The 24,631-nt window shown below is 42.2% G+C and overlaps 3 protein-coding genes across 6 annotated transcripts; 1 reads left to right on the top strand and 2 right to left on the bottom strand.

Moving 5' to 3' along the window:
- Positions 1–242: 242 nt before the first annotated feature.
- Positions 243–2,515, bottom strand: LOC306794588 (phenylethanolamine N-methyltransferase-like; the record flags this gene model as incomplete). The annotated part of the gene is made up of 3 exons (XM_079292702.1): positions 243–864; positions 1,381–1,507; positions 2,344–2,515. The coding sequence occupies 3 exons, from the start codon at positions 2,513–2,515 to the stop codon at positions 426–428; spliced, it is 738 nt and encodes a 245-aa protein (XP_079148828.1). The 3' UTR covers positions 243–425.
- A 1,163-nt stretch (positions 2,516–3,678) lies between these two features.
- Positions 3,679–6,347, bottom strand: LOC306794903 (phenylethanolamine N-methyltransferase-like). The gene is made up of 3 exons (XM_079293150.1): positions 6,081–6,347; positions 5,036–5,246; positions 3,679–4,258 (listed from the first exon to the last, which is right to left on the bottom strand). The coding sequence occupies exons 1-3, from the start codon at positions 6,250–6,252 to the stop codon at positions 3,934–3,936; spliced, it is 708 nt and encodes a 235-aa protein (XP_079149276.1). The 5' UTR covers positions 6,253–6,347; the 3' UTR covers positions 3,679–3,933.
- Positions 6,348–11,113: 4,766 nt separating this feature from the next.
- On the top strand, positions 11,114–24,496 carry ldb3b (LIM domain binding 3b). 4 transcript variants are annotated; one of them, XM_079293544.1, is made up of 10 exons: positions 11,114–11,200; positions 11,452–11,778; positions 15,012–15,163; positions 15,460–15,529; positions 18,672–18,694; positions 20,413–20,610; positions 21,206–21,229; positions 22,486–22,652; positions 22,838–22,874; positions 23,436–24,496. In XM_079293544.1, exons 2-10 carry the CDS (start codon positions 11,683–11,685, stop codon positions 23,530–23,532), a joined length of 864 nt encoding a protein of 287 aa, XP_079149670.1. In that variant the 5' UTR covers positions 11,114–11,200; positions 11,452–11,682; the 3' UTR covers positions 23,533–24,496. The 4 variants fall into 4 exon arrangements, with proteins under 4 accessions (XP_079149670.1, XP_079149672.1, XP_079149671.1 ...); XM_079293545.1 differs by having other exon boundaries at positions 11,163–11,289; XM_079293546.1 differs by lacking the exon at positions 21,206–21,229.
- Positions 24,497–24,631: the final 135 nt, after the last annotated feature.

The raw sequence follows: 24,631 nt of genomic DNA on the forward strand, positions 1-24,631 counted from the left end.
AAAACCTTAAGAGCAGTTTCAGTACTGTGGTGCTGTCGAAAGCCTCAAGATGCAGAATACTGACGCCCAGTGTTCAACACTTCTAATTAATTACACAATCATATTCTCAGTTGTATGGTTAGTTCCGTTAAGTTGACACCATAGCAAATATAATGATGAACCAATGGAAATATATGAAACAATTTATATAAGTGCTAAGACAAGAAACCATCATGAAATAAAAAATTGTTTTATCAGCTTTATTCACATCACAAATGAACAAGACATTTGTTCAAATAACTGAGGATCACAATCAAAGCATATTTGTGGGTATTATTAGCATCACAAATAACCTAATTCTTATTTTAAATGGCAGCTGTGCTAAATCATGCACATACCTCTGCTTAATCAATAATAATTTCATCTGGATACTTCCCACTTAACTTTTACTCCTTTCTTGCTTTTGCAAAAAACACCCCAGACAGATCATCGCTCCCCAACTTCATGTGCTGAGGCAGTATGTAAACCTCCAGCCTGATCAGGGTGTAGCCGTTCTCCTTCAAACCTGCACAAACCTGGGCCTCATTCAGTGGGACCACAGGGAGCTTTACGCCAGGGCCCGCAAAATAATAACTCGTTCCCAGGGCTCCGATGAGCAGGAGGTGGCCACCGGGCCGCAGGAGACTCCCAATGTGGCCCAGGGCCCTGTTGAAGGCAGCCAAGTCGGCGCTGGCGCTCTCCAGACAGAAGCAGGACACGAGACAGTCGGCCCCTGCTGAAGGAAGGTCATCAAGGGCCAGAGGCTGAGGCCGGTGCACGTCTACGGGGACGACGTCCGTGATGACCTGACGGAGCTTGGCAGCTTTCTCTGTCCATGCTGAGGCCCTGAAACAAGATCAATGAATCACCAAATTAGATAAAAACAGCTTATGTACTTGCATAATGCAGTATTAATCTGCACTGTAGTAATGTATCAATTTCATTACAATTCAAACATGACATTTTGCACAGACATTCATGGTCCTTTTGGGGATCCACTGACTTTCACTTATCCAGTGAAATACATGTATTTGATCAATTGGTACAAAAGGTTCATGGTTCCCAAATTCATGCATCCTACTGACATTTGTGAGGCCTTTAGTGCTACCGTGATGTTAGCATGTGGTTTTGAGTGAAATGGAAGTGTTGGATGGATTGTCATCAACCTTTTGGATCACGCTCAGAATGAAATACTGTATAATCAGTTCGGTGACCCCCTGACTTTTCATCTAGCCCCAACATCAGGTCATACTTTGTCCAAAACATCAGCCTCAGATGTACTTTGCACTTTTATTATTGTCGTAGAACGCACAGTACAAGGATGACCCACTGAGCAATGAGACCCGGAATAAAACGCGTGACCCTTGAAAGCAGTCGACCTCCAGGAAATCTGTGAGGAGCACCTTGTTGAAAACCTCACAGCCACTCATCACCTGGTACAGGGTGGGACCCGAACCTATGTCCACCAGCAGCTCGCCATTCACATCGCCTGGAAAAGGTAAGTGCGAGGATAAGTAAGACAAGTGGAGATCTTTTAATACCTTGACTAACATTCAGCTCCTATTCACATATCTGAAAAGGTTAGATGTGTTATAGAAGGTGTGATTATGTATACGTTTGAAAGCTCAAGCACTGGACATGTGCCAGTTCTATCTGGAACTACCCTTTAAGAGTTATAGTATGACAACATGTTCAGAATATTAATAAAATTATTTTAGGAAAGACTCCTTGGAATTTAAAGAAAGGTAACTTGCAAAGAGGAAATTGGATCAGAAAAGTTTAAAAACTCCAATGGGTATCTGGTATTAGCATCAGATAGCCTAAAAATAAACAAAACAAAGATCTTTACACATGAACAGTGTTTGGACCCACCTTAAATCTGTGTGAATAAAGGAGTGATTTAGTATTTTCAGATTATTAGATTTAAGAGAGTGTGAGAATAAAAGGAAAGGAAACAACATGAGCAACATCCGGCCTCTGGAACATTTGCCTCTTACACGAGTTAAAGTATTGGTGCGGAATTAAAGTAATATTATTATTACTGCATTTATACACCTATCTAAGATAATTGTATAAATAAGATAATATAATCATAGTAGGTTTTAATCAGCCATTATGTTTCACATTTTCAGAGGCTATTTTTTTTTATTGAGCATAGAGTGTCATGGGGATGATGAGGACTCACAGGTGCACTGAATGAACTGATTAGGTGAGTGAGGAGCTACAGAAAGAAACACACAAAGACACAGAACACACAGGGCAAAGCCTGATCGTGACTGTTTAAAAAAAAAAAATTGTACATGATCCATCACCCCGTCGCCTTACCTTCAGTGAAAGCTCTATGCAGGCATGCCAGTTTCCACGGCATAATGCTGTCCTTTCTTTCAAAATCTGCCCGTGGTAGAGTGTAGTTATATTGCAGATACGCTGCAGGATCAAATCCCTGGTAGCAGGCCGCCATGGCTGCCACTCCCATCTCTGTTCCCTTTTCTTCCATCCTTGCACTGGTTGTTTAGTGGTTCAACCTTCTGGTGCACTGATACCCCATCAAACGCCTTATATACTTCCGAGTGTTTTTCTCATGTGCTTTGGGCTACTCTGAGTTTCCTGGGCAGAGATAGTGTTACGTGCCGTGTTGTGTTCGTGCTTTCCCTCTGTTTACCCTCAGTGTCTTCTTGGGTGCGACCCTCTGTCCCGGATGCCAGTGTCACGGGGCATGACGCCGCAAAATCGCGCAGCGCCGGCCGAGAGGGGCCGTGGTTCATCAACTGGAAGCCGTTCACCTGGCCGCCATTTCTGTCCGCTATCAACCGTGAAAGGAATAAGGACAATTGCTGCTTTGTACGTGTTGTGGAAGTCCCTCAAACTTCGGAATGCCAAACGCCGTCATGTCTGGTTCATAACATTGTTCAGAGGAGCTCCGTGGATTGTATCGAGCTGTATTCACTGTGTCTAGCAAGCCACAGGTCACTGTTTACTACAGCTGTATGCACAAAATAAACTGATTTGGCGTGATTTAACGGAAAATAAACCGACAAAAAGGGACTCCTAAATAACTACACAATGATGCCGATTTGTACTTGTCTTCTCCTACAAAAAGGGACTCGGAAATAACTACGTAATGATGCCGATTTGTAGGCTACTTGTCTTCTCAATGGAGCTCTGATGGATCGGTGCTAGGCTATGCTAACATCGTAGCAGCTCCACCAACACTCAATAACGTCACGTAGACGTAAATACGGCAGCGTCTATTCATTGTTTGTACCGTATGGTTTACACACACACACACACACACATGTATACACATAGTTTGGTCCGGTCTCTGTTGATATGAGGTATCGTAGAGCTCTAGGTGAACACAGACGGCTACAGGATTTGTTTCCTGATTCAACAGCGGCAGGAAGTCAGTGATGACAGGGGGGGGGAAATCGACGCGTCAGGTGTGAACGCACCTTAAAAACGCCAGACCTGATGCACACCGTGCAAGCTGTTATTGGCTGGAGGTTGCACCCCCACATGGGGACGCCATCGGGGTTTATATAAGTGCTAAGACAAGAAACCATCATGAAATAAAAAATTGTTTTATCAGCTTTATTCACATCACAAATGAACAAGACATTTGTTCAAATAACTGAGGATCACAATCAAAGCAACCTCCTCCAAAAAACAAAACACATATTTGTGGGTATTATTAGCATCACAAATAACCTAATTCTTATTTTAAATGGCAGCTGTGCTAAATCATGCACATACCTCTGCTTAATCAATAATAATTTCATCTGGATACTTCCCACTTAACTTTTACTCCTTTCTTGCTTTTGCAAAAAACACCCCAGACAGATCATCGCTCCCCAACTTCATGTGCTGAGGCAGTATGTAAACCTCCAGCCTGATCAGGGTGTAGCCGTTCTCCTTCTAACCTGCACAGACCTGGGCCTCATTCAGTGGGACCACAGGGAGCTTTACGCCAGGGCCCGCAAAATAATAACTCGTTCCCAGGGCTCCGATGAGCAGGAGGTGGCCACCGGGCCGCAGGAGACTCCCAATGTGGCCCAGGGCCCTGTTGAAGGCAGCCAAGTCGGCGCTGGCGCTCTCCAGACAGAAGCAGGACACGAGACAGTCGGCCCCTGCTGAAGGAAGGTCATCAAGGGCCAGAGGCTGAGGCCGGTGCACGTCTACGGGGACGACGTCCGTGATGACCTGACGGAGCTTGGCAGCTTTCTCTGTCCATGCTGAGGCCCTGAAACAAGATCAATGAATCACCAAATTAGATAAAAACAGCTCGTGTACTTGCATAATGCAGTATTAATCTGCACTGTAGTAATGTATCAATTTCATTACAATTCAAACATGACATTTTGCACAGACATTCATGGTCCTTTTGGGGATCCACTGACTTTCACTTATCCAGTGAAATACATGTATTTGATCAATTGGTACAAAAGGTTCATGGTTCCCAAATTCATGCATCCTACTGACATTCGTGCGGCCTTTAGTGCTACCGTGATGTTAGCATGTGGTTTTGAGTGAAATGGAAGTGTTGGATGGATTGTCATCAACCTTTTGGATCACGCTCAGAATGAAATACTGTATAATCAGTTCGGTGACCCCCTGACTTTTCATCTAGCCCCAACATCAGGTCATACTTGTCCAAAACATCAGCCTCAGATGTACTTTGCACTTTTATTATTGTCGTAGAACGCACAGTACAAGGATGACCCACTGAGCAATGAGAGACCCGGAATAAAACGCGTGACCCTTGAAAGCAGTCGACTGATTTTAGCACGAGGAAAGACAAAGGGAAGAAAGGAACTCCAAGTGACAGGGTAACATTAGATTCTCATTACTCAGTAAACACAATAAAGAAAATAATTTTTTTTCCTGCAGGAAATACCGTACATTACAAATCTAAATGATTTCTTCATGAGGATTCTAGTCTAACAACTGCTGTTCTTAGTAAGTGATATTCAAAGTTGTGTCAAGTCTTCAAACAGAGTTAAAAGGGATCTGGTCGTACCCTCGTCCCTCCAGCTTACAGACGTGCTGCAGGAAAGGTGTCCAGTCCAGGCTGCTGCCTCCCTCGTCCCGGAGCCAGCTCCTCAGCTCCTGCCTGTTGACCTCCAGGAGATCTGTGAGGAGCACCTTGTTGAAAACCTCACAGCCACTCATCACCTGGTACAGGGTGGGACCCGAACCTATGTCCACCAGCAGCTCGCCATTCACATCGCCTGGAAAAGGTAAGTGCGAGGATAAGTAAGACAAGTGGAGATCTTTTAATACCTTGACTAACATTCAGCTCCTATTCACATATCTGAAAAGGTTAGATGTGTTTTAGAAGGTGTGATTATGTATACGTTTGAAAGCTCAAGCACTGGACATGTGCCAGTTCTATCTGGAACTACCCTTTAAGAGTTATAGTATGACAACATGTTCAGAATATTAATAAAATGATTTTAGGAAAGACTCCTTGGATTTTAAAGAACGGTAACTTGCAAAGAGGAAATTGGATCAGAAAAGTTTAAAAACTCCAATGGGTATCTGGTATTAGCATCAGATAGCCTAAAAATAAACAAAACAAAGATCTTTACACATGAACAGTGTTTGGACCCACCTTAAATCTGTGTGAATAAAGGAGTGATTTAGTATTTTCAGATTATTAGATTTAAGAGAGTGAGAATAAAAGGAAAGGAAACAACATGAGCAACATCCGGCCTCTGGAACATTTGCCTCTTACACGAGTTAAAGTATTGGTGCGGAATTAAAGTAATATTATTATTACTGCATTTATACACCTATCTAAGATAATTGTATAAATAAGATAATATAATCATAGTAGGTTTTAATCAGCCATTATGTTTCACATTTTCAGAGGCTATTTTTTTTTATTGAGCATAGAGTGTCATGGGGATGATGAGGACTCACAGGTGCACTGAATGAACTGATTGGGTGAGTGAGGAGCTACAGAAAGAAACACACAAAGACACAGAACACACAGGGCAAAGCCTGATCGTGACTGTTAAAAAAAAAAAAATTGTACATGATCCATCACCCCGTCGCCTTACCTTCAGTGAAAGCTCTATGCAGGCATGCCAGTTTCCACGGCATAATGCTGTCCTTTCTTTCAAAATCTGCCCGTGGTAGAGTGTAGTTATATTGCAGATACGCTGCAGGATCAAATCCCTGGTAGCAGGCCGCCATGGCTGCCACTCCCTTCTCTGTTCCCTTTTCTTCCATCCTTGCACTGGTTGTTTAGTGGTTCAACCTTCTGGTGCACTGATACCCCATCAAACGCCTTATATTAGTGATGTTACGAGATGTGCCGACGCTTCGAAGCGTGTGTCGAGTAATGGAGGGGGCGTTTCCTTGAAGCGCGTATCGAGGCTTGCTTCATTTAGGGGAGGAGCCAAAAATGATGACGTCCGAAGCCCGGCTGTACCACGTGACTGCTTCGGGAAGTGGTTCTGATTTTGCCGAGAGGTTTGACAGCAATATAAACCACTCAGGCTCCATTCAAAATGTGGGTTGTTGGTGGAGAGTTGCGGTCAGTTGAGATTTTGGATCGTTTGGATAGCGTTTATATAGTTTGGAGAGTTTAGAGAGAGATAGTTTGGATAGCGTTTATATAGTTTGGAGAGTTTAGAGAGAGATAGTTTGGATAGCGTTTATATAGTTTGGAGAGTTTAGAGAGAGATAGTTTGGAGAGTGAGGAGAGTGAGGAGAGAAGGATAGGTGATAAGATGGAGCCAGCTAGGAAGAGGAGGATTTCCCCTGTGTGGGAACACTTTGATTTGATAACTCCTAATAAGGTAAGCTAAATCTAACTCTATTTCAGACACATTAGGTTTGCTTATCAAGAACTGTATTTTTCACAGTTTCTTATTTTATTCAAAGGTGAGGTGTTTATTGTGCTCCAAGGAGTTGGGGTACAATAACACCTCATCCATGCTAAGGCATCACCGTGCCTTGCATGAGAATAAGGAGGAAACTGGAGCTTCACCTAGCCATTGTAAGTCATTACAATATTACAAATGCACCATCACAATTTTTCCCTGTTCACTTTTGTTTATTGTGCAAATAAAGACAGGTAACAGACACTGTATTTATTCTCTTTTAACCAGCCACCAAAAAACAAGAGCTGGATGAAGCCCTCGCCTCCATGATAGTGAAGGACACACAGCCCTTCAGTATTGTGGATGATGTTGGATTCAGGGCATTTGTGTCCAAACTGGATCCCGATTTAAAGTAATAGGATTTTTCAGCCAAACAAAAGCCACCGAAGCAATAAAACGACTGACCTCCGAGTGTGCCACCATTATACGGTCAAAACAAAGCAGAGAGGAATCCCCCAGGCTTCCACCTCTCATGATGTCACAGGAGGTAATCTATTATTTTACATTTTGAGATCGATTATTCCGATGAGAACACTTAGTAACGTGATCTGTGGTTTCCTCTTAGGTAGCAAACTGTGGCATCGTTTAGACACCAGCGGCATGGAGGCACGGAAGACTCAAAATGTAACAGCAGATGCCACTGTGGAGGTCCAGCGTTACCTTTCCGAGCCAAATATAAGCAGGCTGGAAAAGCCTCTGGAGTACTGGGAGAGGCAAAAATTCCTATATGCAAATTTATATAGACTTGCTCTTGCGTTTTTGTGCACGCCAGCATCTTCTGTACCCTGTGAAAGGGTGTTTTCAAAGGCCGGAGAGGTTGTGTCAAAAAAAAGGAATCGTTTAAAACCAAACACTGTTGAGAAACTGTTATTTCTGAATAAAAATGAATAAAATGTCCCGTGTCCTGTACATCACTGTCCAAGTTACACAAGCATATTCAGTCCCCTCTTCCTAGTTCCACAAGCACTTTCACTGTCCTCTGCCTGCTTAAGCCCATGCCATTTTCCTAAAGTGACATAATAACATCATTACACAACCTGCCATATCATGATACTACCATTTTGGGAAAATGTACACACACAGAACACATTAAAAAAATATTTTATTATGCACATATGTCATAATTTATGTACAGAAATTATTTGGTCATACATTTTTGTAATTCCGTCATTCCCAACAGCCATAACAGACACAACAATTCAATGCATCACATTATGTGGTTCAGATACAGCTGCCTGTGATTATACACTTGGCCAGTAGGTGGTATCGTGTGCACATGAAGCTTCGAGTAATGAACCCTTTCTCGAACCAATTGGCTGAAGTGTTGCGATGCCTCATGAGGCTTCATCTCGCCATCACTACAATTTAGCCAATCAGCGTCCTCAAATAGATTCAGTGCCGGAGCCGGCATTCTGGTCGATCGTAGTTCACGGAGCGTCTCTGATCTGACCTACAGACAAGCCGCCTAAGCCCCGCCTCTTCACGTTTACTTTGGTTTACAGAGGATCTGTATTTAAAGCGTATACGTGCTCCCAAAAGAACGTCAGACTGATGAAACCGTGCACACGCACACCTGCAGACAATGTTCCCTTCATGAATCACACCTGAAACATGCTCACATGGATCAGCTTCACGCCCTCTACACGCCCACATTCATCCATACATGGTCAATGCAAAGCACCTCATGAATATTCACTCATGATAATGAGCGTTGTGATCAACGGTTCTTTACGCTGACTCATGCAGCTTCACACTCCTCAGTGTTTATATCTTTACAGCAGTCCCACTGGTTGTTATGGTAGAATGATGATGTCATCAGTGGTGTCCCACCCTGGATATCATTTGAATATGTGAACACAGTTGATGAATCTGTTGAAGGTTTCTCATGGTGGACCTGCATCATGATGAGGACTCATAATGAGGATCTGGATGTGTCTCTGGCTTCATGTCCTCACTTTGATAACTTACACAGTTTGTGTGTGCAGGTGGTGCAGACGGAGGAAGCAGAGAGTGAGACAGTCTCCACGGTGTCTCCAGTTCACTGTCTATACACACTGTATATAGATATAGTGTGTATAGATATAGTGCATTTAACCTGCCAGACACTCTGTCAGTTGATTTCTTTCACTAAAGTTAAAATCGAATTAAATGTAACGACTGAAAGCGTCTCAGTTCATTTCCTTGTTGAATTTGATTAAAGTTAATAATTAGTTTGAATCTTTAGTCCAAACGTGTTCAGTTGTTCAGGACTCTGAGACTTGATGTGCATCAGTGTCGACTGACTGGTATTTTCAAAAATCATTAGGTCAGTTTCCTAAATGGAAGATATCCATGCAGCACAGCAGATATCAGCAGGAACATCCTGATGCTAGATAACAGAGTGGCATCAGTGTAGGTCATATCTGTCCAACAGTTATCCTGCATGCTGTTTGACCTGAATAGGCCTTGCAGAACACTGGCGGCCTGCAGAGGTGAGAGTTGGTGAATCATTTGCACGAGTAGAGGGTGTAAGTGGACGGGGTGTATAATAATTCCAAATTTGTAATGGAGAAAATGAATGGTGGAGGATGCTTTCAGATCCATTACTTCAGTAAATGGGATTACAAGTTTTGTGAAACTTTATGTTTAAATATGCCAATAAAGCATTATCTAATTGCTTTGCATTCTGAACTTCAACGTCTACTTCATCTGATATATACATTGCAATTTAGTGTCGTCAATTAACCTAAGCTGCATGTCTTTGGACTGTGGGAGGAAGCCGGATCCCGGAGACAGAACTCCACACAGATCAAACCCGGGCCCCTCTCGCTGTGAGGCGACATTGCAAGCCACAACACCACCGTGCAGCCCCAGGTTCAGAACAAGTGAGTATGATTTTACATAGTTAATAAAGGTTGGAATGCAGTATACAATGGTTATCCCTTCTCTTTGAGGAAAACACACTATATTGTATGAATTTGTTGTCATTTTATTGCACATGTTGACCTGTGCTGTGACACTTTACATTTCACCGAACATTCCTGGTGTGCATGTCATAAATAAAAAGCCTTGAATCCTCAAATGTTGTGAATAGAACCAGGCTGTCAGAGATGGCCACCAAGCCCAGCTTCAGGACATTTCATGAAAGGGTTAACGGGAGGGCTCACGTTAATCTTACTGTGACTGTCCTCATGGCTCTACGAGATGTAGCCAATCAAAAACAAAACCACACTTTTCTGGGAACTTCTCTGCTTTTTTTTAGTTACGTTAAATTAGCGTAGCTTAGCACAAACAACTCTGGTCTCCTTTGCTGTGGTTGAGATGAAAGTTGCAGGCAGAGTAATTAACCTCCAGTTTGTATGGCAGGAAACTAAAAGAATTGTAAACAGCGTTGCTGTCAGGAACTTAATAACTGTACATCATTATTATAAACTTAAGATGTTTCCACTGTTCGAGATTTCACTTCAAGCTTGCACAACTAATTAATAAAGACACACTAATGTGAGTCAGTAATGCGAGATGAGTTTTGTGTGTCTACAGAACAAAATTAGAATGATGTACATACAAAATACAAGGATTACCAAGACTAGGACTGGCATATCAAGTAAAAGTTTCTTTAAGTTGTTTATTGGATCTCTGTCCTTAGGAATGTGAATGCCCGTAACCAGAAAGGTAAAAACATAAAACATTATAGGGACAGCCTTAACGGTTGGTCCCAAGTCCTGTCTTCATTGTTGATTGAGAGTTCAACCATTAAGTGACCTATGAGCTCCTGAGGGCTCCTCTCTGGACGAAGTTTAATAGTTTGGATTGTGTCATCATAGACATTTCAGTTTAATCAAGATGATTCTGTGGATGGTCGCTCCAAATGTCGGACTCTGCTTGCGTTCACTGAACCTTTACAGCTGTGGTTGGCTGCTAATTCAATTGCTCCGTATCGCACTCACACAAACATCCGACTGAAATCAGCTTGGTGCACGTGTTTCTAGGGAAACGCTGCTGGGTAGTTTGTTCTTTCCATTGCGCGAGCAGATTGGGAGACAGTGAAACTAGAAAAGAGAATGGCTACGGTGCACAGAGACTGATTACGGATAATAGGGTGCTGGCAGCATGAAGTGACAGCACTAAGAGAGGGAGAAGGAGAGAGAGAGAGAATGTGTTGCAGTAAGAGGGGTCTATATTGGCGATGTGAATCGGCAGTGAAGCATTCTGGGGCTTCGTGTTACAGGCCTTATAAGGGCCAGGGCTCCTGTGTCTATGCTCATCTCTGCTATTCTTAGGCTGTCGGTCCCTCGCCCTCAGCAACTCTGCAGGCAAGAAACTCTTCTCTCTTAAAGTGTACTTATTAGAGCTTGCATATTCTAACATTTGAGGTTTGTTTCAGGAGTTTTTAGTTTACAGGGTAAGAGATTGAGGAGTTTTTCTTTTCGTGGCTCAATTCAGTTAACTGTTGTTCTCCAGTGGCCCAACTTGGCTCTGCACTCTTTATGTGCGTGTTTATCTACACACACGTGTATTTGTGTGCATGAACGCATGTCTGTGTGTGTGTGTGTGTGTGTCACAGAGGTTCCACAGCACCTGACCCACCCACCACCAGCAGCAGCACCCCAGGGTGTTTGTCCTGAGAGGAGAGACGGTATAGTGAAGCCAGGACTGACGGAGGAGAAGTGACGACTGAGGCCGACCGGGACAAAAGGATAGCAGGGAAGGACGGAGAACACGAGCACAGCAGGAGGAGAAACCACACAGCCAGCAGGAGTTGTTACCAGGAGGAGTGTTTAACGTTTAACCAAAGATGACTGCGTACACAGTGACTCTGAATGGCCCCGCTCCATGGGGCTTCAGACTACAGGGAGGAAAGGACTTCAACATGCCACTCACCATCTCCAGGGTAAGGACAGCATCGCCCTTACAGACAGAAACAACTTACACGTAAAGTCACAACTGACCTCGTCGATGTCACAAAATAATGTGACGCTGACAAGGTATCTCCCAAACGCCAGCAAACTGATGAAAACAATGCGCTGGCATACGTTATGATGACAAAATATTTCATTCATTATTTCAAAGAGAAACTTCAGCTCTTCAACAATGTATGCTGATTGACTGACTTTGCCAAATTGATCCACTCGAACAAAAATAAAAACCAACACAAACAATGATGTAAACACAGAACCCTTTAACTTCAAAAAGCTTCACTTTTATTACTTTCCTGCTTGAATATCTGCGTCAGCATCATTTTGGTGATTCACAGGTGAAAATATGGTGAAAATATGTGTAGGTGTCTCTGTAAAAGCCAAATTAGGTTGAAAAGTGATTTTGTTTTTTACCCGTCGGTTACATCTTCTTCTTTTTTTTACATTGTATCCGTTTCACCTGGTTTGACAATAACGTCCGACACGTTCAAAGGTGTGATTTGTGTGCAAGCTGCGGCTGAGCGGCGGTTATGTAATGTTGCCGTACGCGATGATGACAGGGAGGCTCAGATGTGATGTCCAGAGAGACTTCAAGAATAGAGCAGCAGTGGAAAGACTGGAATAGTTTTACTGGAGTAGAGGCGCTGCAGCATTCGCTAACTTTTACTGCTGTGAGTTTTCTTGAACGTTGCTCTGGAAAACAAAAAAGCATGTCGGTTTTACTTTCATGACATAGTCCACCCTCAAGTTTCAGCTCATAATCAGTTTGAGTGACCGTGACTTGAGTGTAACGTTTTACATCAGCCCAGTCAAGTCATCACATGAGAATGAGTGATTTTAGATGAATTGACTTTTTTATTTTAACTGTCAAATCACACACAAATTTCATTCCAAAATTACATTTTCCAACAAAGATAATAATTGACGACAACAAAGCAAAGTTAGACTTGTTTCTACAGCAGACATACTTATTTAAGAAATTCTGTTACAACGAGAAGATAAATGCTTTATTTTCTTACATAAGAACTTTCTCAACTATCTTCATAGATAATGATTGTCAGCCCATAATTATTAGAATTGAAGAAAGAGTGAGGGAAATGAAGTGCCAATCTACAAATGAAATAGTTTTAACCTCCGCAGCAGAGAGACAGCGTGTCTCTCTCTCTCTCTCTGGCAGGGCTGCTGGTGTATTTACAGCGTTTCCTTTAAATAGCACTGGAGGAGAGGTGGATGGGAATGGGACAGGACAGACGGTAGCTTGTGTTACCTTTAGTAAGCTTTAATTCTCGCTTGTCGTTTGGTTTTGCCTTTTTGGAGCTGCTCCCGAGAGGACAATGTGACAGAATAGATGGATGGAGGATTCGAGAGACCAGGGAAGGTGGAGGAGGTGACAGTGTGGACTTAAACTCTCCTTCTTCGACCCTGATTGATGCTCAGCTGGTGATCGGCTTGTGTTTTATTGATTGACAGCTCCGGACATCTTCTGATCCCTTAGTCTCAGGCAAACCGGGGGAGATTTGATGCGTCCGTCATGACATTGTTTCATTGGATTAGAGTTCATCCTGTGTTCGTGTTGAGCTCTGACAGGTGAACATAAAACACTGCAGCTTGACATGACTACTTGGGGTGCCATTACAGTTTGACGTAATACCGCCGCGGTTTGGATTTCAGCACGTTTGCCAAGAACTAAGAAGGGAAAGAGGAGTGAAGACAGTGGGTTCCTGAAATCTTGTTAGCCAAGCTGAAGCACTGTCCATTAAATAAGCAAACTGTTTTTTATACTGTCCAATTATTTCACATGACTTTTAGTGGCGCTCATGATTTTAAAAACTTGTCATCCATGACTTTACACTTAAGTCTATTTACATGCTGCATTGAGAATGAAAACAGCTCTCTGGACACCATCAATGGATGGATGAAGCGTATGTATGATGTGGTTTATGTTTTTATTGAGTGATACAACACATTTTGTTTTGTAGAAAACATTCCAAGGATCAAAATCCAAGACAGTATCGCTCTGTTATTACAATCCAATTTTCGAGGAATCAGACCTCAAATCCACTTCCTGTTGTTCTCTAACGCACAGGAAAACATTCATGGCAGACTGGTCAGGCAGCGTTATGTGTCTACGTGTGTGCTTGATCACGCTGAGGCCGCCAGGCATCATTTTTCACCTTGCTTCTCCGCCTACAACCAGCTATTGTATCTGCTTTCCAAACAAACAAACACACACACACACACACTTTACTACGCACACAGGCATAATGACTGTAATTCAAAGGAGGAAAAAGATGTGCAAAATGCAGATACAAAAGGTGAAAGGCTGACAGGAGAAACAAGGGCGAGCGTGACACGTCGTCGAGGACATTATGTGATGTGAAGTGGTGAAAATAGGCTAAATGTGGATTATGGAGAGGAGGATTTAGTGTAAATAGAAAAGGAGATAGATTCAAGGAAGTCTTGCATGAATGTCAGTGGCAGGTGTGTGTCTGTGTGTGTGTTTGGGGGATGAGGGGGGGCTCAGTCGGGTCAGTCACAGTGAAGCCGGAGGCATCAACAGCGTTGCTTATTTTTAACTCTTTAACGAGTTGACTGTAAGCCTAGACTCAATACTGTATGCCGCAGGCCTCTGGGCTCACTTAAACCTCCTCTCTGTGTAGTTTAAGCTCTAAAGTCTGGCTTTGTAGCAGAGCCAGGAGCACGAAGATTCACCTCACGGTCAATTGAAAACAAATGAAAAATAAAGATTTGCTACTCAGATACTCAGACTGTATAAATAGTTCCTGTACCTTATATCCCTGTACTGCACACTTCATGGCCTTGTTACGAGAAATCTGTTCTTATTTGTTGAAGTGATTTGCAGCTGTGGAGACTGAATAGACTCTTAGTAAAGAGAAAAAGTGGTTCTGTTGATAAACCTAATGCAGACATTTAAACTTGCCTTTTTTTCTGCAGAGCTGATGGATTACTTTATTTATCATGCGTCATCAGCATTTCTCCTCTCTGCCTTTTTAAGTTGCATTTATTGACACGCAGCTATGTGGAGCGAGGTGGTACATCCCAGAGGGAAAATGAAACAAATTATTTTAATTTACCTCTCTTATTTTACGTTCACCCAACAAATGAATCCAACAACATGTCCCTCCAGTCTGTAACATGTGCATGTATGTGTGTCAGAGTGTGACCTGCTCTTTTGGCCTCTCCATAGATAACTCCGGGCAGCAAGGCAGTGGGCGGCAGCCTGTCCCAGGGCGACATCATCTCAGCCATCGATGGGGTCAGCACCGACGGGATGACTCACATGGAGGCTCAAAACAAGATCAAGTCTGGCGCCACCAAGCTGTCACTCACCATGCAAAAGTAAACAACCAGCACACTTACACCAAAACAACCATCCCTGTCAAACTTAAGTAGATGATGAAGAAGCAAATTATAAGGTAGTGGATATTACCTGGCTGAAAGAAAAGAAAAAAGAACAAATTAATGTGTGAAAGTCAATGTTATAAATGTCTTAAAAACAATACATTTTACCAACAAAGGTATAACCTGGTGCTCATGATTTGTTCATGGCTGTTCTGTATTTATTTATTTTCCAAAGTGGTAAAATATGATGTAACGTCATATTTTAAAGAGGCATTTTGTCGTTTAATCTTTAGATCAAGACGCCCTGCAGCATTTTCCACTCCAAGAATGGAATCACCCATGCCAGTCATCGCCCACCAGAAGGTACAAGCACACCCACAACAACAACGACCAAATAGACAAATAAACACAAACAGATACCAGCTGTATGTCTGCATACTCGCTTCTGTTTTTCTTTGTATGTCTGTCATACATGTTTTGCGTTCTTGTCCTGTTTGTGAGAATATCATCTTCACTCTTCTTCAATGGTGACACGAGGCAGCGTCCTGCTGCCCTCTAGAGTCAAATAGTCACAGTGCAACTGCCGGGAGGTCAGCAATCCAAAATGACAGCAACCAAATGAAAGGAAAAGGAAGTCGGAACAAGCTGATACCTTTACTCTCGTTTCACTGTCAGGCCTTCTTGTCTATCTATCTATTTTGACCTCTTCTCATCTTTTTAAGGAGTTAGAAAAAGCGAAAGAGGAGGTCGGGCCTAAACATTTTGGAGAGGAAGTTCAAATGGTGCAGGCAGTGTCCTATGACATTTTCCAGGAAAAAAAGCCCTCTGAAAGGAATCTCTTCCAAGTTCCTAAAAACGATCCGGAGCTCCTCTCGACCCCGATCAAAGCTCCTGCCTCCTCCACACCATCTGCAGTATCCTCACCAGGCCAGTGGATGCAGTACAATTCCCCAGTGGGCCTTTACTCCCCCGACACTCTCAGAGAAATGATGCAGATGCAGGGCAAGTTAGGACAGGGGTCGGCAACTTCCCGAGGAGTTTCATCACTGGGGTAGGTTACCACAGAGATGAATAATCTCAATACTAAGAGAAGAAGACTAAACTCCTCAGCTGATATAACAAAACTTAACAAAAGTGCTGCTTTTCACTCCGGACGAATGAAGAAAATGCACATCACGTCCCCGTTGAAGTTCACATTAACACAACCTTAAATGAGAAAATATACTCAGAACTTTCCATCGCTATTCCAGCAGTAATTCCTTTCACACATGCCACTATTTCGGGAGCGTACACACAAACATACCTGGCCGGCCTCCAGGTAACAGAGTAGCAGCAGATCCGACTACAGGAATGAAACCAGGGAGATGATGTTGCAAAAAGTCTTTTTAAAGAAGTCTTTTTGCTGTTTCAGCTCCCTGATTTCCCTTTCTGAGATTTTTTATCTTCAAGTAAACGCGTCTCCGTTTGTCCTCGGATGCTGAGTTTTAAACCCTGTTATGCCTGGAAAACCGGAGACTTGCTTGTGATACTTTTTATGTTTTTGTTTGCTCGCAAGTTTACAGGAAAGTGACAATGTGTTGCTGGAGGCCTTTGTCTTTCACTTACTTATTTATTTAAACATTGTAAGGCCGCAACTAATAATTATTTGTTAGGTTCCAGGGCCCACTGTGACATCGTCACGTATTTGGTTTTATTAAACCAACTCTACTAAACCTATTGAGATCAAATTCACTATAATAGAAACATATTTTGCAATTAAAAAGCTGGAGACAGAGAATTTCTGCTATTTTTGCTGAAAAGAGTATTTAAACAATTAGCAATTAATTAATTTACGATTAGAATTGTTGCAGAAAAATGTATCCGTAGAGATGTACAGATTTTGGTATATCTGTGGGCAATAACATATTTTGGATTAAAATAATAACACATTTGGAGACAGCTTTCAAGAGAGAACACATTATTATTATTATTGTTATTATTATTGTTGCTATTATTATTGTTATTATTTAGGATTTCCTATAGATATCACAATACTATCTTTATCGTGATTTCTTTTATTTATTAGTAATAATGTTTTCAGTCAAATTCATCTTTAATTTAGTAAAACAAAGGCTCAGTAATTTCCTAAAAAGAGAATCTGGGCACTTTACTCAAACAGGAGTAAATAGTGTATTAGATGGGGATTATTTTCAGTTGCAAATTAATTCACATTTGGTGCTCTACTGAGTATTTACAGAGGTGGATTTAAAATAAACTACAGCGGCCCTATTCATCGTAATGAAGGAACATGTCAATCAGTACGACAGTGGAGGAATAAGATGTATCAGGCTTTTGTTACACAGACAATACTTGTTCGTGGTCGGAGTTAAATCGCGGCCACCATTGAGGGAACTCTCCTCAGTGGGATGGCATGAGTTTGGGTGAAGCCTCTGCAGTCATGAAATACATGCAAATGTTAATTAAGGACACAATCTGCTTGGCCTCTGACATATCACATCCAGATATCAGTCTCCACTAATGTGTTTCCCCTCTGGAGCTGAGCTGCTTTACAGTAAAGGCCAACGGTAAGTCAAATGTCAGGCAAGGTGCTCCAGGCAGACTGCAGGGACGATGACGGCAGTATCATGCCAGCGACCCCACCTCATCGAGCACATAGAGTCTCCTGATCCCGCACACACACACACACACACACACACACGCACACACACACACACACACACACACACACACACACACACACACACACACACACACGCACACACACACACATAGGAGAGAGCAGCTGTTGGTCAGGGAATGTTCCGCTCCGGTTACACACCATCATCCTGAATCTCCTGGACGCCCCCCGGGCCAAACCTGAGATAGCTCCCCGTCTCCGTGGGGAGTTGCCCCACGTGACAGGTGCTGCCGAGCACTTCCCACTTTACCTACTGTACCCTGAACACATCCATGTACTGTATGGATGGTTCCGGCTGCTGAATTATGTGTTTCGCACTCTCGAGCGAGAGAGTGCGAAACATTTAAAAGCAGAGATGTTTGGGTTAAACCCCGTCGGCATTCGACTTCTGCCAGTTAATGAAACTTTCCAACGGTTGTAAGAAGAATTAGAACAGAGGTGCCACCGCAGTAATGGTGGCTTGTCTACTGGGATTTGTCGATGTGCAACGGCTGCAGTCCCGACATATGTAGAGGTGGTATGTGTCGTGTTTGTGTCGTTGTGTATATTTGTGGCTGCTCTGTGCTAAATGTGTCTTTGTGTCATGTGATCGAGACGCTTCTGCTCTTGTCAGTCACTCCCGGTGATGCAGAGGAAGCTGGAAAATATCCCTGTGATAATACAGCGGCTGCCATTCTGACCTGCACATGGGATTACAGCATAGTGCCGTAGTTGGATAGTTTCCGACAAACACACACATTGTTCATCACCAAAATACCCTGTGGTGATTCATCACGTTCTTTCCCTCTCTCTCTGTCTGTCTGCCCGTGCCTCTCTGGTGTGTTTCAGGTTGTCTTAAACACAGCTGCAAAGTCAGTACCATCACAGTATTTAATGTGCATGAAGTATACGTCAGTAGAGAGATAGTGAGAGTTGCAGATTTGGTGTGAAGTTCTGTCCAAATTGCTTCAGTGTGTGTGAAGTTGAACTAATGCTCTGGACTTCATCATAAGCGTTTTGCGCTGATCATTTGATTCTTAATGTAGCATGTAATCAACAGCATCTGGTCCCTAGAAAGAAAGTAAATCAGTGCATCTACTCAAGTACTGTACTTCAGTGCTGTTTGATGGTACTACTACTGTACTTGAGTTTATTGTGAGACTTTCGACTCTTCCTTCATACTTAACAATTCACTGCATTTATTTAACACATTTTAAACGAGTTAGTTCATAGACAAAAAATTCTGCAAAAACATGAATGAATTTCGACTTTGACCAGATACAGTTATTTCACATTAACACAGTTTAAAAAACAAAATTAAAACCTTTTTTTTTGATAGTAGAGTTTTTTGTAGTTTTCTTTCTGAAGTAATCATTCCAATGTTGAACCCATACTCCACGATGATATATACTGTTTTCCACCTCTGCTGGTCCTTAAGCCTTCATATTAACGTGTCTACATAAATATATTTGCGGCATATTTATTCTGTTAAATGCATGTGCGTTGGTGTTTTGTTTGTCCGTGATACATCCATTTGTGGCTGTAGTGTGTATTGGAAAAATATCATCCGCGGTGTGTGTGTATTTTGCCGTGTGTCATTATGAACATGCAGATATTAATCAGTTTGCTTGTGATACATGAGCATGTTGGGTTTTCTTTGGACTGGTGTGTCAGCTTTGTTTACTTCTAGTAGTCATCAGCACATAAAGTAGTCGTTAAGCTGCAAGTCGTGATGATGGAGCGGAGCCTCTGTCCCAATTCAACACTGCATGGTAATTTATGCCATGATGTAGTAATACGTATAGTATACTATTATTGGTAATTAACTATTTTGTTCTGATAATACAAGATGTGTGTCTAAAGGGATCTCAAACTGCAACTTTGGAATGACACTCAAAGCCACTGTGTGAGAATTTGTATGTAATTCTATGATCTTTTTTTCATCTTACAATCCTTCCTTCCATTAAGGTGTGCAAAAGTCACAAACAAATTCTACACATAGTGGCTTTAACAAAGAGGAAGCAAAATGTTTTTGCTCCAAAATGTGTTCATCCATTATCTTTATGCATTGCACTGTGGGACAACAGTGACCGTCTGCTCACAAATCAAGCAAATGTATCAGTTTTGTTTATTCTGCAACATTGTTGCTGTTGTTTTAAATAGTATAGTTCATTTATTATTATTCTTTGTCTGGGCAATTAATTGTGCAACAAAAGCATTTTTGAATACAATTAAATCTGACATGATTCTAATGTGAACACCTTCAAGGAAGGCTTACAATTTATATGCAGTATAAATCTGGACCAGTGCTACAGTGAAGTGTGTATTCGGTCTGTGTAGCTGAGTGTACATCCATCAGGTCTCCACCATAGACTGTGTACGCCACAGGCTAATATTGTACAACAGCCCCATCTGTCTGACGGCTGCATTACTACACGTTGACCCAGTTTCCTCCCTTCACTTTGGTGCTTTCTCTGTTATTTCTTTCCACCTGACTTCCCTCTCCTCCCCCGTCTGTTAACCTCTCGTCTTCTCCTCTGCACCTGAAACTCTTCCCTGACCCCATCTAACCCCACCCTGACACCAACAGCACGGAGTACACTACCAGCTTCAACCCCATTGCTCTGAAAGACTCGGCCCTGTCCACTCACAAACCCATTGAGGTGAGGGGTCCGGGGGGAAAGGCCACCATTGTTCACGCTCAGTACAACACACCGATCAGCATGTACTCACAGGACGCCATCATGGACGCCATTGCAGGGCAGTCGCAGGCCAAAGGACACGACAGGTGAGGTCACACAACCGGACTAATCTCTCCACTCACCCACTGTACATCACATCACAATGATCAAACCAACCCGCGGATGGATAAATTACAGGATCAGTTCACCCAAATGACAAAAAAACACACATTCTTACTTACTGCTGGTGGAATGCAGCCATGCAGAAAGTTCGAGGTTGTTCTTGCCACCGTTTTGACGTAGCCACCTCTTAAGTTTTCTGCCAAATTCAAACCGTCTTCCCCAAAGCAACATCTGCGTAGGCTCATCTGTATTTTTGTCAAAAATGACAGAAATAATGGTCCCTCTCTCAACTCTTTAAGACACTTTTTCTGAAAAGCCATAAAGGCAAAGCAGCTTTTCAACATATAAGCCTACTTTCAGCCCAATCTGCTACAACTTGGATGTCTACTTTACTGAATGCCCGGGCTTTTCAATGTTGTCTGTGTCCGTGCCCCATACTCCTCCGTGCTTTTCACCCACTTTCCTCTGCTCATTCCATCCACAACCCCCACCCCCCCCAAATAAAACAAAAAAAACAACCACACCTGTGCTGTCCTCCACCTATCCCTCCCCATCCTTCCCTCCTGGTTGTGACCTCAGTGAGGAGGCGGGCTCCCCATTGGGGTAAGTACAGCAGCGCACCTTTTCTATCCTGCCTCTCCTCATGTCTCATGGTTTCATAACAGCTTGTGCATTGCTCCATGTGTGTCATAAACTAATATCCCTCAACTATTATAATATTAATATGGTTATAATTAATACTATAATAAATAACATTCCTGAAAAATGTACAGCATCTATTTTGTCCATCTTAATGTGTTTTTATGTGTGTGTTTTTTTTTTTTTAAATGTGTCAACCATATTGTATAAAGGTCTAACTAAACAAACTAACTAACCAAGCGGCCATTTTTATGCGTACTGTATCTGAAAGTACTTAAAGGTACTTTGGTCAAAGTGTGAGAGTTGTGTTTTTTTTTGGAAAACAACAATTTCATCACAGCCTCGGGAACCTGACGGGATTTGATGGCATGGGAATGTTCTGAGTATCCAAACACAGGTTTTTAAACGACGACTGCTCAATCAGTATTGACTCACTTGTCTAACACTCATTAGAGAATGCTGAAATCAAAAAACACTGTCCCGTCAACATGAAGCTATAGGACAACACAAATACAGAAGTACAGTGTTGTCATGTGACGTTAACTCTTCAGCGCTCATGACATTGAAGCCTGGAGAATTGTAACATTTTTTTTAAATAATTGATTTTGACTATACTTTATTGTACTCTTGAATGTGCTGTAGTTTTATATGAAGTCACTTGCACTTCAAACTTTATTCATTTTAAAAATCAATTCTGCAATGAAAGTTGGAAACCGAGGAACACTTTTTGACAGCTAGTTTATGTGGAGTCTCGCTGAAATGTAAGTGAATAAATAATCATTATAATAAATATTATAATTATAACTCATAATTTACCTGTGAACTATGGGAGAGAACTACATTATTTTGAAGGCACTCGAAGAAATTGTAAGTTTGACTGAAACATCAACTTTAAAGCTGTTACTTGGCTCATCAAAACCCGCTAACAGGCTGAGGAACAGCTTCTTCCCCAGAGCGGTTTCCTCCATCGCTGTACTGATGAGTCGCCAACTAAATTTCATTGTATGTTCGTACGATGACAATAAACATCCTTATCCTTATCCTTAAATGTTTAATCAAAATCAACATCTAAAAATGCAATAATTAATACAGCTCTTCAGTTGTAGATGCTAATACATCTTGGGCATTTATTACATGACGATCATCTGTTACATTTGGGGGCTTTAAATACAGTGCACACCACTCAGAGCTCTAACAGTCGGCCACTCTCTGCCCTGCAGCGGAGCTCTGCCGATCAAGGACTCTGTGGTGGACTGTGCGTCTCCGGTTTACCAGGCAGTGATCAGGCCAGGAGAGAACCAGACAATGGCTGAATGGGCTCGTCGTGCTGCCACCCTGCAGTCCAAGAGCTTCAGGATGCTGGCCCACATCACGGGCACTGAATACTGTCAGTACATGGACCCCTCCTCTCCTCCTTTTGTTCTTTCACACCTTCTCTCTTGATCTTCTCCATACTCATCTCTGCTAATCCTCACTTCTTGTTCAGACACAGTTAACATCTGATTAGAGATTATCGTCTCAGGTTTTTCTTCGTCCTTACCAAATTTCTGTTGTTTATTTCCACTCATGCAGTGCAAGACCCAGATGAGGAAGCCCTGAAGAAGTCGAGGTAAGAACAACACGCTAGGCAGCCTAGGCAACTTGTGTAGGAAGTGTCGAATTAGGGTTTGTGAGTTGGCCAAAAATATAATCCAATATTAATAACAAATTTTTCTTCAGTGTATAATCACCTGATAATATAATCGCCAGAATCGTTGTGTTTTGGTGACCATAGAATGAGCCATTTACACACGGATCGGGTCCTCTTCACGGAGCTAGCCACACTGGCTTTAGAGAGAACTGCTGTTTTCCCGTTTTCAAGTCGGCCACCGTAGTTGTCCTACACGCTTAGCACACGGGGAGAAGTTTCAGTCGGTTGAAATCTGCAACCTCAGCGCTAGATGCTGCCAGTTCCTACACGCAGGCTCGTTCACAGCAGATTTTGTTACATTTTGGACAGAGCTAAGCCAGCTGTTTCCATGTGTTATTGGTCTTTAAACTAAGCTAAGCTCACCAGTGCTTGCAGTGGCTTACTGTACAAACACAAGCGTGGTACCAATCTTCTCATCTCACTAAATACTCATTTAAAATGCTTTAAAGTGTAAATATGACCTGTCTTCCACACCAATAGAGATAGGTTTGAGTCGGAGATGAAAGGGCCCCGCTTTGCCAAGCTGAAGAACTGGCACCAAGGACTGTCTTCACAGATCCTCAACGTCCAGGTATAAAGAGGAGAAAGATAGAGGAGGAGGAGGACATGCAGAGGAAGACATGGACAAAAGCACAGAAGAGGGGATAAATATGGAGGGATAAAAAAGGAACAGGAGGAGGAGGAAACTCCTCAGGAATGTGAGATAGTGTTGTCGTCTAGATTAGTATGTGAGATACTAACTGTTAGTGTGAGAATGCTCTGTGTTCATACACTCGATATTACCTGTCAACTGTATCTGTCCGCTGCTAAGACCTGATCCCGCATTTGGGATTTTCTTTCTTTCTTTGTTTCCTGTTTTTTTTGGGCTTGTGTCTCTCTTAAATGAAAGGCAAATTGTACAAAAAAATAATCAAGTGAAAATGCAGAACTGATGTTTCTTTTAGTACATAAACCGCATTCACAAAGGTATGCATTTTAACACGAAGCATGCTTGTGAGAAGGCACACAAGGACAAATGCACATGTAGAGATTAACGTACATGCACAAATACAGTATGTAAAAAAAACATCCACTCAAAAATGTACTTATATCAATGTGAATAAATGTTTTCTTTAAACCATACGGCTGAGTGAACTGTTGTAAACTCACAAATGAAGTGAACATGTGTCACTCTCTATTTTGTGAATCAAAAACTGGAGGCATGGCGTAGAGTCATGATTGATAAGGACCTTTGCTGTTATTTCTAGAGCCGTATGGCAGAGGGGGTGTTTTGACTTTGCAGGACAGAACATCATTCAGAAAGAGTAACTAATGACAGAATGACAGATTAATATGACTGTTCGATAGCTGGTGGTGACATGGACAATGACACAACTATCGTAGCAGGTTTGAGAAAGACTGAGCTAAATATTACTGCTACTGCAATCTCAAAGTTTGTTTTTGTTTAATGAATATATGACATAAATGGAAGACCGTTAGTGATTGGACAGTCTCTGAAGGAAATGTGTTGCTATTCACAAATAAAGAATATTCTCAAGGTCTTATGTCACAATTTTCATAATTTAAGAAAAATGAAGCATGTTTGTTTATATGTTAGTATATGCAAAACCCAAACCTGCTTTATACTCATATCAACACATGCTCATGCTCTCCTACTAAACACAATGTAAACTGCG

This window comes from Melanostigma gelatinosum (assembly GCF_949748355.1).
Source record: "Melanostigma gelatinosum genome assembly, chromosome: 21".
Lineage (NCBI taxonomy): Eukaryota > Metazoa > Chordata > Actinopteri > Perciformes > Zoarcidae > Melanostigma > Melanostigma gelatinosum.